The 16,773-nt window shown below is 34.6% G+C and overlaps 1 protein-coding gene across 2 annotated transcripts in view; it reads left to right on the forward strand.

The window, feature by feature from the left end:
- Positions 1 to 16,773, forward strand: part of LOC115450431 — a 50,445-nt gene that overhangs the window by 6,033 nt on the left and 27,639 nt on the right. For both annotated transcript variants that reach the window (XM_037444915.1, XM_037444916.1), the window contains exon 2: positions 7,349 to 7,562. In XM_037444915.1, the coding sequence (XP_037300812.1) occupies positions 7,363 to 7,562 (200 nt within the window). In that variant the 5' untranslated portion in view covers positions 7,349 to 7,362. The remainder of the gene's footprint in view (positions 1 to 7,348; positions 7,563 to 16,773) is intronic.

Here is a 16,773-nt window from a genome sequence, read left to right on the forward strand (position 1 = left end):
CTCACAAATTGAACATAATGACGTTGTACCGGTTTTTTATACATGTGCATGCACGGTTTTAAGGCATTTTTAAGTTATAAACGAAATAATGCTCGCAATACATAATGCGACTGTAGTTTTCTGATATATTGTGAGTAGTAAACGAGTGTTGCCATATTCAAAGGTTAATTTAATCTAATAACAGTACTAGAATCCTAAGAAATTGCATTAGGTACGTACCTACGCAATGAGACTTTTCCTTTGTTCAAACCAATTCCAGTAATTTTTAACCTCAAGTCAGTTAGTTGTTTATAATTATAGGTATTAAATGCATTCACAACAAAATAACATTATTTTCATCGATCATACTTTTTCTTAGTATTAGCGCTTGCAAAAGTGGAACACCTAATTTCACTTGATTTCTGCGTAACTGTCAACGTTTCCTCGTTGCATTGCATTGGCGTGTTAGCAGTTGGAAGTCTCAGCATGATAACTTACGTATTTCGTGAACAATGAATAATGGATTTCCCGTGATGGGAAACTTCATTGAACAGGTAATAAATTAGAATATTAATAGAAATTGTTTACATATTAACTCTATTTGCTATTTATTAAGCTATCAGGAAAAAAAATAATGAAGTAGATAAATGTTTTTTATTTTGTAGGTACAAGGCATATTACATTATGTTATGACGTGTACTCGTAACTGGTCGGTAATTATTTGAATACTAAAGTACACCGTGTTGATACTGGTTGCATGAGAATTTCCCGGAATAAATGAAAAAACAACTAACAGACGTAAGCGTGTAACACACTCGTAAAAATTATTTTAGAAAGATATCAAAGGTCTCACCATTATTTTAAGGGAATCCCGAGTTAACCGTTTACGTCATTACTCATTATGGAAATACTATACTTACGGCACTTGTACGTCTATCGTGTGACGTGTACGTCTGTCAAGGCCTTCTTTATCAAAAACAGTTTGAAGTATTAATTCATTTTTGATATTGAATACTTACTTGTAATAAATAATAAATATAATGCAGAATTAAATAAATATTACATAAATGTAAATTAAACCGAGAGTCCTCCCCGCCCTTGAATGATATTTTTCTAACGATAAAATCCGTCATTAGTGAACTCGCACTGTGAAGGGTAGTGAAGTTTGACAGTCGTTATGAATTTTATATTTACAAGGTTATTTTGTTCATGACCCGGTGAACTACGATTGCCCTTTACGTCATACCAATGAACAAAATACCTTTGACGTTAACAAATGTGGATTGGCCAGAAGCTTTTCCTTCTGCACCATTACATGTTGGTGAGAATATTATGTCCATGATGTATGTATGCATTCAGACTCTTTTTTGATGAAATGCCACAAAGCTTAATAACGTGAAGCGCAAAAACTGAGTTATTTCAAACATTATGAACTTGTCGGTAAAGTCTATTTTACAGATTTAAATCAACCTATTATATACAAAACATCTGTCTATATCATCGGCACAAAAAGAATATAATTTTATTCCAGTCATTAGCATTTAGCATTCATTTTCAGCTCGGGGAATAATAGCTATCTGAAAGTGCTATCAACAATAATTATAATGATTAATTTCGATGTACATCGCAATGTTGCGACCTCAGCTTGGTTTTATTGCGTAACCAATGAATATTTTACTTGGCACAGCTAATCAAATAGGCATTTCATAGAAATTGTATCAAAAACTGGTGACTGCATTGCCATTAAGTATTGGTTTCCTAGAACAGCTAGACTAGGGCCGAGTTACTGGCATAATCGTCGATTCGTAGAATTACTTACCTGTAGGTAATTTTATTTAGCAAATTTACGCTAGTTTCACGATTTAGTATTTTTCTGACTAGATAGTTTGTGGACGGCATACTAATATGCGCAATCGGGGCAGACCTTCATGGCTAGCTGGCAATCTCTTGCACTGTAGCCAAAAATCGAGTTTTTTGTTTAATACCTATTAATCACATGTAAATTATCATGTTAAAGACTGAAATTCAATGGACAATTGTTTGTTTCACCAATGTAGATAAACGGGATGTACTCATAAATTTTATACTACTGCTAGTCGCTATTTCAAATTAAATGTTTTGATTCGTCGATTTATAACGCTAATAGCAGGAATATTATTATAACATGTTTCAAAACAAGCAATGCGAGTTGGACAGGACACACAAGGCCTCCCGAGTACTGAGAATTACAGCGGCTCAGTGTAACTGCTGTGTTGTGGTGGTCCTTGGATTTTCTACAATCGTCACGTCGATTGTCGTGTCATGTCTGCGGTTACGCATACTTGTTATAATATCTAGTATCAGAACTTCGAAAAAACTAGATAGTATTATACCCTATAACGTTATACAAAAAGTAACACGAGAATAAAACCAAAATATGAGTAGGTAGTTTAAGTTTACGAAGAAATCGTACGTCTAAAGTTGAATATCGGGTAACAACGGTTGAAAAATTTGAAACATTGCTTGAATACTTGTTTTACTTATAACAATATTTGTTAAGTTTCGGCATTGCATCTAACCGTTTAAAGTTGGGAACAAGTTAATTAAATATATGTATAATTTAACATAAAAAATGTAGTAGAGTTAAGAAAATGAAGAAGGCAGCACATTTAGACTATGAAGAGATAGGTATACTAGATTATTTTTTCATTCTTGGCATATACCTGAAAATTCATAAAGGATTGTTTAAAGAAATGCAAATTAAAAATACTACTCTAGTTCTGGTTAAATACATTTTGTAAATGTAAGTAAATGAACGATGTTTATTTTCTCAAACGATTCCATTCTCAGAAAATGGCGCATGTGTCGAATATGAGGTCATCCATTAGTGATGTCACAGAATTTTCAGGGATTTAATCCCTACATGAATTCATAGTTTTATGTTTCCCTAACTCGACAATACACGATTATTTATCATTACATTCAGTCAAGAAGTTATGAGCTACTTTCGGGTTTATTGTTACTTCTAATAATAATAATATAAGCCCTGTATTATATACTGTCTCACTACTGGCCACGGGTCTCCGCTACTACTGAAAGAGATTAGGCCTTAGTCCACTACGCTGGCCTAGTGTGGACTATTAGACTTCACACAACCCCAAAATTCGTATAGAGAATTTGTCAAGTATGCAGGTTTCGTCACGATGTTTTCTTTCACCACAAAAACAAGCGATAATTCACAACGAATAAACACATGATTTTTTAAAATAACCAGCGGTGTGTACCCTTGGGTTTTGAACCTGCGGATTTTCGTCTCGGCAGTCCATTCTACTCCCAACTAGGCTACCGCTGCTTATTATTATTTTTATTTTCTATTTATATGTTGCTGTATGTTTAAATGGAGATCTTGCACAGTATTATGTAATTCGTTTTCCTTAAGTTCTCTACTGTTTGGTCCTCGCCGCACTTCGACAGACCTGACGGCGTGGCGTCGAATCAGTCGCACATAATTTATCATACAAAAAAACATTCTGTTTACACTTGACCGGAGATACGTTATGTAATCATATATAAACATGGGAATCTCGCAAGTAGGAGTCGGACTCGCGCATAGAGGGTTCTGTACCGCAATAAGCCGTAGTTTATAATTATATTTAATTAGTTTTATTACGTAAAACCTTTAACAGGAAAAAAACTTTAGACTCCTGCTTAGGATAGCTTCAAAGAGGAGATGCAAACCGCGGAGTAGGCTAAGTAGTATATCATTTCCATGACCGGTTGTAATTTGAGGTCTATCACGAGACCAATGGCTACATCGTAAGATAAACACAGATTTGATTAATCTTTTAATTTTTGACAAATCCGCTTAGCCTTATTCAGGTGAAATCGATATATCCGTTACATGTGTAAAATATGTGTATACGTCGACAAGAAATGTATGGGAAGTGGTCACGGCATGTTTTTTTCTTTTTTGTGCGAGATAATAAATTACCATGACCGTTGGATTGTGTCCGGGGCTCGTTTGTAATTATTGGCTAGACTAAGATAAAGTATATCATTATTATCGATATCCACATTTGATACATTTATGATTTTAATACACTCTACGGCTTATTTAAGTATTATGTGGGGTTGCATGATTCATAAGTTAGGCAAATTTTTATTGGGTTTTTCCAGGGCTATTTAACTAAGGACTATTATTTAGTTCGAGTGTGAAATGATAGTAATAATGTATATAGTTAGCTCGATTGGTGCAAATAGGGTTCACCTGATTAACGGTATCTTGCTGCGTGGACAAATATATCCATGCATTGTTCATGCGTAAAATTTGTTTCAAAGAGAGTATTAAACATCAAATAAGAAGAACTCTGTTTATTCAACAGCCCTGTCAAACCCAGATAATGCTAGATTTTTTAGATCACCACATTTTCGACGAGTATGTTTTTTTAAGCCTGTCTTGTGCGACATGTTAACATATTTTATTACTATCGTCATACCGTCGCATAGTCATGTGTCAGCTAGTCAGTAATCGTAATTTGATGTTATTCTTTTAATGCCCATACAGGCGCCGATTACAATAGGTTGATAATATGGTTATCGCTACTGCAGATTATAGAATTGCATTGACTCATCACAATTTCATAATATTTTAGTTTTTGTATTCGGTGTGACTGTATGAAATAGTTCACAAAGAACTCAGTGTTTAAAAACATTTTCCACCATGAAAAAAATTGTCACAGCTTTATTGATGCATCGGTGGAAGGAGGTTGCATTGTTGTGAATTGTTCGCTTACTACTTTTTTATGTATGAAGGTTATTGTATAAAACGATATTCATTTCTTTAATTATATTTCGCTATCTTGGCAGTTGCTATGTGCATTGAGATAGGGTTAATAGAAATTTTCATTGATATGCTCCTGGATTGAAGAAGTTCATTTAAAATGGCTATTAGTCTTTATATCTTTGTATATAATAACGATGGATTTACGTTGTGCCTTGGGCCACAACGTAAATCCATTGATCTACCTAAATACAATTTATCGTTTTATTTGTTTTAATAAAAAGTATTTACTATTAACTGATTGATTATATTCTTATAAGTTTAGCATACAGCTTGAACTAATTTAGAGAAAGTACTTTAATATTGATAAGATCTCTTGGGTCAGGTGGTACACTTGCAAAAGCCTAGCGAGCCGTTGTTCCTGCGGCTTATGAATATTTATTTTTGTAACTAGTAAATAATAATAATATCAGCCCTGTATTATATACTTGCCCACTGCTGAGCACGGGCCACCTCTAATACTGAGAGGGATTAGGCCTTAGTCTAAGTGCGAATTGGTAGACTTCACACACCTTCAAAATTCCTATAGAGAACTTCTCTGATGTGCAGGTTTCCTCACGATGTTTTCCTTCACCGTTTAAGCGAACGATAAATTCACAAAGAATATACACATGATTTTAGAAAAGTCAGAGGTGTGTGCCCTTGGGATTTGAACCTGCGGACATTCGTCTCGGAAGTCCGTTCCACACCCAACTAGGCTATCGCCGCTTTTACTAGTAATTAATTTAATTTAATAACTAGTTTATCCAGTGCACAATGTACATGTTTTATCGGTTTTGTTAGTTTCTTCGGGAAACGTTCCTTTTTCTTCAGGAATAACTGAGTGAACATAAATTATGATATTTCCGACACTCGTTAAAAATTACATTATTTTCTGATATCATATATAGCTCTAAATCAACCAGCGCAAAAGAAAATGTATAAATGAAACACGGCGATTAATTGTTTTGTAATTATACCAATAATCCATACAGTCATTGACGCAGAATGGACTAGAATCATCCACGTTTGCATGTCTAATAAAGTTGCATATTAACAACCATAGCTTAATTGCCCGTGATGTGAAGTACATAACAAATATGTATGCGCACGATGCACAAATGCAGAATATGGATGTCCAGTGGTACAGCGCACGGTGAAAGTTTCATGCTCGGATCGTTTACGAACAGTCTAACAGTAAAGTGTTTTTATGATCGCTCGCCTTGCGAATACCGCTCAATGGCGATGCGAAGTAAATCCGCGGAATGTGCCTAAACCCTGATTATTTAATGCATTTTATGGTCGGTTTTTGCATAATTTCCTATATAGAACCAGGCTTCAACGAAGCCTCAAAACGGAATAACAGTAAACGACGTGACATAAAATGCCACATTCGGTATGTTTAATTTACAGAATTACGACCGGACGTTTTAAAATTAATACTTTTTGAAGTGGCGCGACACGCTGATTGTTGTAGCGAAGTTTTATAGCTTTCCGAAATCAATTTAACTGCTAATTTTGCGAAACATCTGTATTATGAGCAGTTTATATGAAAAATATTTTTTAGTATACTATAAAAAATTGAATAACGAGGTCTCGCAAAGTTATCAAATACAAATTAAAGATTCTCAATTCAAATATGTGGAAGTGATTGTAACCATTAACCTCCTGTCAAGAATGGGAAGTTCTAAAGTTAAAAATATTATGTTATGTTTTATAAAAATCTAGGTAGAAATAAACTATCTTGGTAAAAATTTGCGTATTGATAAATTCCATTGACAGTATATTTTTGATATGCCATTGTGCGTTCTTTAACCGTTTTTATCATTTTCATACATCATCATAACTAATCCTTAAGTTGCACGTGTTAAACCATTTTCATTATTATGTTTATTATAACTTGCTACGTAACTTCAAGTTTATACTAAACGTTTTTAAAAGGAATTTCGCCACAGAATTCACTTATGTAAGTGCTTAATTCAGTTACCGCGTGTGGCACCGCGATGTACACAAATCGTATTCCATGCAAACTAATCGGACAACAGTGCGGAAATCTGCGTAATCTCTCATATCTTTATTCATATTTAGCAACGTAATGTTTATGTTATTTTGCTTTAGCATTACGGGTTATGAGAAGAGTTATTTTATCATTTAAAATGAATACGAAGCTTTTTAAATACTATCTCTATGTTATATTTTCTTTATACCATTACCTTTATTGTTATAAATAGTCATGTAAGGTACGGAGGTTCCTCTCAGTATTATAATAACATACAATAATAAAAATATAGACTAAGTAAATCCTTCTTTACATACATATTATAAAAAACAAAGACCCCCGCCGCATCTGGCGGTCTATCTGTTCACGACAAGCTCAAAATAACTGAACGGATTGCAATGAAATTTTATATAAACATAGATTCGAGACGCTGGGAAGGACAGAGGCTACTTTTTATCCCGGGAAAATATGTAGCGGGACTTTGATAACGGAAAAACTCTTTCACGCGGGTGAAACCGCGAGTTTTGCTCGCGTATAGAATATTCTTAATTTACTGATGAAAATCTTTTCAGGATGCACTAACATCATGAGGTGGTGGTTGTTAGTATTGGGCTTGGCGGCCAGCGCGCCGTCAGCCCTGTCCGCCGGGTACTGCTCCGTGCACACGTTCCCGACCAACTCCACGTGGATGCAGTTCACCAAGGAGCCAGTGCCCTTCGAGTACGGCTTCGAGGAGAAGTTCAAGAGCATCCATTGCTGTGTTAAAGGATATAGGAGCATCGAATGGTGAGTCAAGTCTGTAGTATTTTCTTATTGATATTTTGTTTGTGATTCATTGAAGCCGATTAACCCCAGACCTAAGGCATCGACATATTGGAGCCGTCGAAGTTTGGTTTAACATCTAGAATGGCTATGTGTATAACAGAATGCACTTAGTCATGCAAATTACATAATTTTTGCACAAGGATAAGTTTTGCAGGCATCACGATTACGCGAAGTGTGATATAAATTTTGTTTACGTTAAACAGCTGTAGGTCAGTATTATCACTATAGCTAATGCTCGTGGCTCCGCCAGCGAGAAAAGGTTTTCCAAGATAAAAAGTAGCTTATAGCCCTTAGAAGTAATGTTTCTGTTAGTGAAAAATCTTTCAAAACCGGTTCAGTACTTCCAGATATTAGCCCCTAGAAACCTACAAACCTTTATATTGAAAACCATAAGAATTACAAATATCTTCTCTACAGTTGTTCAACATAATTCTACAGTGTTGTAAATAAAGTTCTTCGTAGTCGCAAGTGTGGTTTTCATTAAAAAAAACATGTCATGCATATATTATGTATAAAAACACTGACGTAGCGAATAAAAAATGGTAACAAATTATTTCGAATTAATAATCTTCACACAAATATTATAAATGAGAAAGTTTGTTGTTTGGATGTTTAGTAGTTAACACAAGAACCGCGTTTTTTTGCTAACACTAGAGCTCCACGCGCGTATTGTGCTAGGCGGCAGTCAAATTCCACTACGTGTGAAGTATAAACGCATTGCACAACGTTGTGACACATAAAAAGCTATCGAAAATAAAACATTGTCTATCAACCAAATGATTTGAAAGACCCAAGCTGAAAGCACAAGCTGGTCTGGTCTATATGTAAATTTCGCGCGCGTAAACATTTCACAGAATTTTTCGCTTATCAAAGTCGGGTTGCTCCACACCTGCGTCCGTTCGCCGAAAATTTTATTGGAAATTATTGTGTATCACAACTAGCTGTAACCTACGGTTTCTCTTGAATAGGAATATTTAACACAAAGTTAAGTTATACAAATTTTATTATTACAAATATAATACAATTGGTTATTACAAATGTTATAAATTGTAATATATTGTCGACTTCCGAAGATACAGTCTACAAATAGGGAAAAGTGGTTTTAACCAGTGGTTATAATTCCGTAAATATAACGTAACAACAGGCATTAGTTATGCTACCCGGTTAAAATTATGGAACAAATTAGAGTAAAGCAAAATAATTCTTTGCTGAAAATACAATAGAATTTATAAAGTACTTTCTGTCTAAATTATAATTCTATTCAGATTATTAAAATATTATAATTATTAATAGGTGAAATGTGGCTACTGTTTTGCGAACATTAATTAAAGCTACTTGCCCAAAATATATTTTAAATCTTCAACCATTCTCTGTTCTTTACCAGTCCAGTCCATTGAAATATGACAATGTTAAAAGTCTCATTATTGAACTGCAAATGTGCCTTGGTGATTAATTTTGATATGTTACTATAACTAAAAGAAATCAAAATGGCGTAATCCTCAGTCGCAAATTGTCTTCGAGCATACCATTCTCGGCCCTCGGCACATCCAACATGGCGGCACCTTCGCGGGAGGCATCCACGTCACGCTTTGATGTATTGAATAAGGTGTTCAATCACTTTCACGTGTCTTTGAAAGTACTATATGATGTCTCTATACAAACTGAAGATTAGGATTCGGATAATGTACTTGGGCTATTGGAAGAGGTATTAAATGTTAAAGTAATATTTTTTACGAACATGACAGGTATTGATGTAGAGCATTATAGAGAAATGGAAAAAGTAACACGGGTAAAAAGCTATTATTGGTCTGTAAATGATTTACAAATCTTTAAATAGACATTACATTTAGACACACTACTCGGGATGACTCCGAGAAGCCTGCGGAGACATTTGGAAGTTCTTGCGCTTCTGGTCGGAATTAGACTGGCGTGTTCTGTAGATGGCGTGCACGTCACGCACAATGGCCCGACTACATTACGGGCTAAGTGCAGGAAAAGGAGCCCACAACCAATACCAATAGACACACTATTATTAATATGGCCTGTTGGATATATTGCTATTCTCAACTATGTAAAAACCGCAGTCCAACGCGGTGGTGGATGGGATGTCTCTAGCGTTACCACGCGGCCTAACGCTAAGTCGGCTACACTTCTTGTATTGAATGGTATCGATAATCAATTTTTCCTCGGAAAATGAAATATAACATAATATTTTGCTGTGCCGCGCCGGCGCCACTAAGATAATAACTGAAAAACTTAAATTTTTATATGTAGACGTTCAAAATATCTTGGTTATCTCTCAATAAGTAAGAGATTATTGTAAGACGTGGTTAATTTCGTGTTATTAGATAAATCTAACTAGGTAGGTACAGCTGATACCTTCAATTGTCCATTAATGGTGTATCATTTGTAAATGTACATAGACATAGACAGTTCAATACGGATTTATTTGCGAAATGAAGCGAAATTGGGGCCAATTTGTCCATATATTTACCAGTCAATACATTAATATGCCTCCTTAAAGAGTAATAAGCAATTTTAAATAATAACGGTACTTCTTTGTAATCATGTAGAGTCGTAATAACATTTTTACGAAAGAAACATTTTCTGCGTTTCAATGATTTGCAAAATATTATGTTACTTATAATATTATAGTTAAATCGTGTGCTAGAAATATCATATTTATAATCTGTACTAATCTAAACATACGATTACCCGTAAAGGTTTTTGTTTGTTAGTCGATACGCGCTAATCTCTGGAACTACTTACAGATTCTGAAAATTCTTTTACTAACAGGGAGTTACATTATGTTTGAGTGATATAGGAAACTTTTATTCTAGGTATAGACTTAATGCATGCGAGGCTGATCTGAATAATGTAACAAAACCTCATTTTGGGAAAACATAATATTATCTAGAAACGTCCTATATCGATAAAAAATATTATCTCTGTATAAGTAATATTGAGAACGAAAACTACTTCACTAAATAAATTAATGTAGTCCGTGTTCATTAACGAAGCTATAAAACTGTTTCGTTTATCTAATTACAATTAATGCTAACATGTAGAATTATGCATAATATATTTTTTGCTAGAGCGGTTTTTATTAAACAATTCACCGATGTTAATGGTTTTCATCATTTAACACATCCGTTAATGTCAATAACCGTGTTTATGGTTTGTTTCGAATAATAAATGAAATATTTTATTGTTTGGTGTAACGAATCGTTGTTACATTTGCGTATATAATCAAGACCGATTAACCGATAATCATCGTAACATGGAATGTTGTGAATCTTTGAGTTTTCGTGGTATAGAAACAGCATAGTTTAATTACATAGGCTTATTAAAATATTATGTAAACAACATTACGCTCCCTTTATTTCAATTATGGGTTCCTAAAATCGAATGTCATCTACAAGTTGATTCTGTCACTAGATATCTGCAACATATTATATGCTCGTATGTCTGAAATCTGAATGTATTTTTCATTGATACATTTCAAACATTTTATTTATCAAATACGTGCCAACTGTGCACCTGGTGCGAAAACGTGTGTAGTTCTGAGAAATGGTGATGGCACTTGTTACTCCGCCAGTCCACTCAACGGATGGCGCGCTCAGCAGTCGCACGTCCGCACCCTCACAGCTCCTCACTGTCAACACTGCTGCCCGACGGCCGACCGGCGACGCTCCGTGTCACAACAACTCTAACGCGTAAAAAACAATTCTTAGAAAATTATTCAAAACACTCATTAACAAAAATAAAACACGTATTCTTGGCAGTACTTCGAAATATATTATGGTTATGCAAATTATTCTTAATTGTTTTATTAGGTAAGAACAATTTATCATAGTGGATATAAGTTTATAATGTTTAAATGGGCTAAATTCATTTGCGTGACTCAGAGTGGTTGTGATATGTAACTCTAGGCCGTCGGGCCAATGGATTATGTCATTATCCACTTGTTTCAACTTGTTAAATTGCAAACCATAACATCATCACGCATCAGGAAAAAAATTCTAAGAAAGCATTTGGTCGGCACTCAAAAATGATTGATTTTTTCTGAGTGAAAGTGGCTTCAGATAAGGTTTAACAACTTGTCCAAGGTCATCACAGAAGCCAATGACCCCGCCGACGATGCTTTTAATCACCGTGCCGAATGCTTCACTGCTGACTGCCGAACCATTTCGCCGAACTTCGTCATTTTTTGCTTATGTCCAGTTGTTATTTTTCCGCGAGGCAATTGACTTAAAGTGTATTTCCATTTTATGCAATGTCTTTATGTAAGTAACAAAGTATGGCATTTCATTGAGCTTAACGGATCCGTTGTGTATGTTAGTGTGTGTAAGGTGAAGGGTACTTTAAATTGTTTTAAACGACTTTTAATCATTAAATGTAATTCCTTAAATCCCAATATTAAGAAAAATTCACAAAAATATCTGATAATGTAATGGAAGCATCAAGTATTAACCCCTCTATAAAACTAGGATCATGTGGAGAAGCTCTTTAATAAATATATACAACTTATTATATTATACGGTCCCATAATAGATGTTAGTACATTTACCAACAATAATAATATTATTACAAATGTAGGATTTCCGAACTCCGAGCAAAGCATGTGAAATACAAAAAAATAAAATAAAGTAAATATGTAAATATGACGCAAATCTAAGGTTTAAAAACTAAAATAAAAAAAAAATTGCTTATATGGGAATTTGATAAATAAAACTAAATTTGCAGTACATCGATAGTACAAACGTTGAAACACCGACGCTCTACGAAGTCTGCAGTCGCTGAACACTCTGAAGGAGGCTCCAATTATTATCTGCGGCTAGACAAGCCACAAATCCTTGCCAAAGAACACCGATTCCTGCGTAGGATAATCTGCGAGGCTATTGAAATTAAAAAACATCCTAATTTCAATAGGGAAGAGGGTTGGAAGCTTGCACAAGCCTGGGATCCAGTTCTAAATTTAATTAAATCGGAACCCAAATGACCGGCTGCCAGACTTCAAGACACTGTGAGCTCATTTTGTGCAGATCGGACCACCAACAGCAAAAAAAAATTTAAAAGTTGTATATTTGTAAAATGTAGGTAGATATTGTAACTTTAACTTTGTGGGTGAACAACACCTCAGTCCCCCCTGGGACCATGAATACTGCAGTCTTCGAAACGTTGGGAGAAAACTAAAATAATTAAAACCGCGATAACATCCGAAAAATAGTTTAATTTTAATAATTAATACAACGTTGTTGACAAAAGATAACTAATGTCAGTTTTCGAGGTATGCATCCGTTTGCGAAATGCGGACCCCTCAGCACCAACAAATAATTGAGCCGAGATAAATAACGATACAGATAGCACAAAAAAATATAATACAGAGTTAACAGTAAAACGTAGATTTTCCATGTACAGACACGGAAAATCTACGATTTTAGTCTACCTATTTATTGAAAAAAAAGTTTCGGTGATGCTACAAATAGTCAATAATAATACTTCTGTCTGTTTGCTTAAATGTTTGCTGGCGTAACACGCGAAGACAACCAATAGGATTAAAAATATAATTACTTATTGAAAAATATTAAGCAGTAGTCTGTGTAACATATAGGTTAAGTTGGAGTCAGATGGCCACACGCGTCGCGCGTATATTATGTTATGAGCAGGTATATTTGAAGATGATGAGATAGATCTAACTCCACGCAGTCGATGCTATGGGCACAATTAGTATAAAATATTTTCGTTGTTAGGTATCGTTTTTAATACTATTCTCATTTATAAACGTCGCTCGTTAAATCTATTTTTATTTTCTAAATGGTAATACATGTACGAGTGTAAATTGCAAGTGACGAGTCTGAGCCGTAGTCGCGAGAAATGGTAGTATAAAATAAATATGTATTGAATAGGCTTTTCTAGGCTCGTACTTGTTTATTCCGAGAAACATCAGTCGGTATGGCGTAACACATTCACATCCGTCTGCAGGTTTCTGTATTGAGCCACCGTCATCGTTATTTCGCTATAATGATTTGTCTATACGCTTACATATCGTGTGCCCGCTGTGACAATACCGAGAAATCGAATACATTATTGTCTCAGTGGTAGATAAAAAATTATTTGATTGATCAAATCGTTATAACTTATTGATCATTCTGTATTCAATTTTTTGTTTGCTTATAAAAATAATATCAGCCTTTGAACGTCTCTGCTTAAATATTACTTATTAAATATCTCAAAAAAATGTAAAGAAAATACTGTTCGTTGTCTAGTTTTCAAAAAATGTCTATAGAGACGGGTCCACGATATAATGACCCCGCGGATGTCGAACTCGCCTGACTCTTGACGTATACGGGCGCCATGTAACAATATAAAACCATAAGTAATTGTTTTAAAAGGTGCAAGTGCTTTTCATAGAAACTTACTATCGATTAACAATTATCCAGTGTTGAGAATCTTGTTAAATACAATTGCAAAAATCGAGGTCGTTAATTTTAATGGAATTAAAATATGTATGATGAACACTTTGAATGTTTTCAATACAATTTTAGAATATTCCAGCATTGCTGTTATATTTGCCAGTTATTGTAAACCTATTTTATGAGACACTGGATTAAATTAATATGAATCTCGGAATGATATGCATGTTTTACCTTACTTTTATGCTAAACTATCGTTATCGGTATTCATTTATACATGCAATTTTCCAATGGAAATACAATTCTAATAATTACTAGTTTAGGTTTTTTATTTCCGCGAAGCAATTGAACTTCAATATTTAAGCTTAAACGTCACGCATATAATCTAATGTTTTAGCTAATTCTTAGACAATGTTATAGAAGGTGGGTTGGGTTATTATTGCACCACGTATTCTAGTCATAATTATCTTAGATAATAATAACAGTCTAATAGGCATGTTATTAGTTATTAGTCACTATTTTTAAGGGAAAAACATGCAAAATATGATAGCAATTTTCAATGTTACTATTTGCAAGTAGTTTTCATGATGCCTAAAAAATATATATACCATAATTGTATAAACCTATTTAGCAAATAAAGGAAAAATCAGCCCTATATATTTTCTCTACCATTTATTAATATGCGTGTAATTAGTATATTACAGACGGAGCCCTATAATATTTTTCATTGCCTGTGGTTTGCGTTGTCAATACAATTTTATCACAAAATAATAAACGTTAAAGTACACACATGTTTCTAATGAAAATATGTGTGTTCACCGCCGCGCGATTCTGAATGAAAGATCCGTGAGGCTGCAAAAGGAATATAAGTAGCTCGCATTTTCTTTTTTACACCCATGTACTTCAGAGCTATAAGCCGCTTATAAGGTTGACCATGGACCTTGAGTTCGCCATACAAACTAGATAAGACGTTAACGTAAAATTCGCTAAATAAATGTCAGCAATATAAATAACTATTACTTTTTGCACTTTTATTATCTTGTTATTTACGTTTACTGTTTACAAAAATGCTACTGTCAAACAAAAACGCGGGTTTCAAATTAAAAGTGTTATTATTTTGAAGAGCATTAATATGTTCCATATTTAATAATTTTTATGTTGTGTTATCACTATCTGTAATCTATACAATCGGTAATGTCCCGTGAAAAATCAATAATCCAATCTTTCACAGAATTATAACCTCATTCAATAAATTATTATTGTTGTAGATGAAAATAAACATATTGTAACGGTCGTTGTTGTAGGAGACACGAGTCGGATATCTTTATGTCATACGTGGTGGTTATCTGTCAATCAGTTGAACGTAGAGAAGTGAGAGTGGACATCTCACTGTGTAATAAATCCAGCGACGCACACCGGAACGGGTTGCTGCCTGCTGCCATGTTGGCCGGTGTCCCTGCGACTGGGATTTTTGTTTTATTACCCCACTTTTACTTTTATGTTAAACCGCTTCACGACTCCGGCCAGCATAGTTTCTTTCAATCATTATGACATTATTGCCTCATTTATTTCACCATAAAGTGTTCAATAACTCGATAGATGTCATCGCACCTTGTTATCTATATTCGTGTCACACGTCTTCGAAATTCCTGGTACAGCGCCGTGCGGAGTCGGCGTTGGCGATTTTTTATTACACAGCGATTGCTATCACAAGACAAGTGCGAAGTACGAACCAATACTAGATAATGACTTTTGAGAAACGATACAGACAGTTCATCACACGCGCACTATAAGCGTGTAGATACGTAGATCTCTAATGCTATATTGTGTATACTGTCTTATGTCATACATAATTTGTTGGCATTAGTTTATATTGGGTTGATGAATGAGTGTAATAATGGTGAACAGTGGATGCGGGCGTACCTGGTCAGTGGTTGGCGGTATCTGCGAAGGTATCGCACGTCGCCGCAAACCTGTATTGTGGCAGTTCCCGGAAGGTTCTTTGTTAGAGGCCGCCGACGGTGCCCCGCGCCGCCGCGTACATCGGCCGCAGCTTGCTGCACGGTGCACGTCTGCATGACGCCGCCCGTGCAGGGCAAACTCCTATCTTTATTGTGACCTCGATTATACATTTATTTTTTTTACTTATTTCTTGTAACAATGGACTCTGACGATGGTCCCGTTTAAAATTTGTTTTCATTTGCAGCTGTCACTAATTTAAAATATTTTGAAAATTATATTCTTTACTTACCTACTCACGTGTAAAAATATGTTTGGTTATAAATTATAATATAAAAATATATGTTTCAACAAATTTTATAAAATAAAACATTCCCATCACCTAATAGTAACTTTTTTTAATGTAGATAATTTTTTTTATGTATAAACAAAAATACACCGTTTTGTGAATACCTACTGCTATAATATTCACTAAAAGGTCTACCGATTTAAACAAGACAGTAAAAAATATCGCACAGTGAATTTAAACGCCTTTAAATATGTTTAATATATTTATGCGAATGACGTGTCAATTATAAGCACAAAGTCGCCGTTGGGTTCAATATTCCTAATGAAATGACCATAAAATACACAAAACAAGCACGGACATCCCACTGGCTCCAAATAAAAAGCGACAACTTGTTCTGACACGTCGGAACGACGCGATTTGTTGAACCGATTATTTTTAAAGCTCTCGTTTTTAAAACGATCCGTGATCAGGTAGGAGCGATGGGATTGTTTTACAAATTCGTCGTTAG

Source organism: Manduca sexta, chromosome 28 (genome assembly GCF_014839805.1).
Source record: "Manduca sexta isolate Smith_Timp_Sample1 chromosome 28, JHU_Msex_v1.0, whole genome shotgun sequence".
NCBI lineage: Eukaryota > Metazoa > Arthropoda > Insecta > Lepidoptera > Sphingidae > Manduca > Manduca sexta.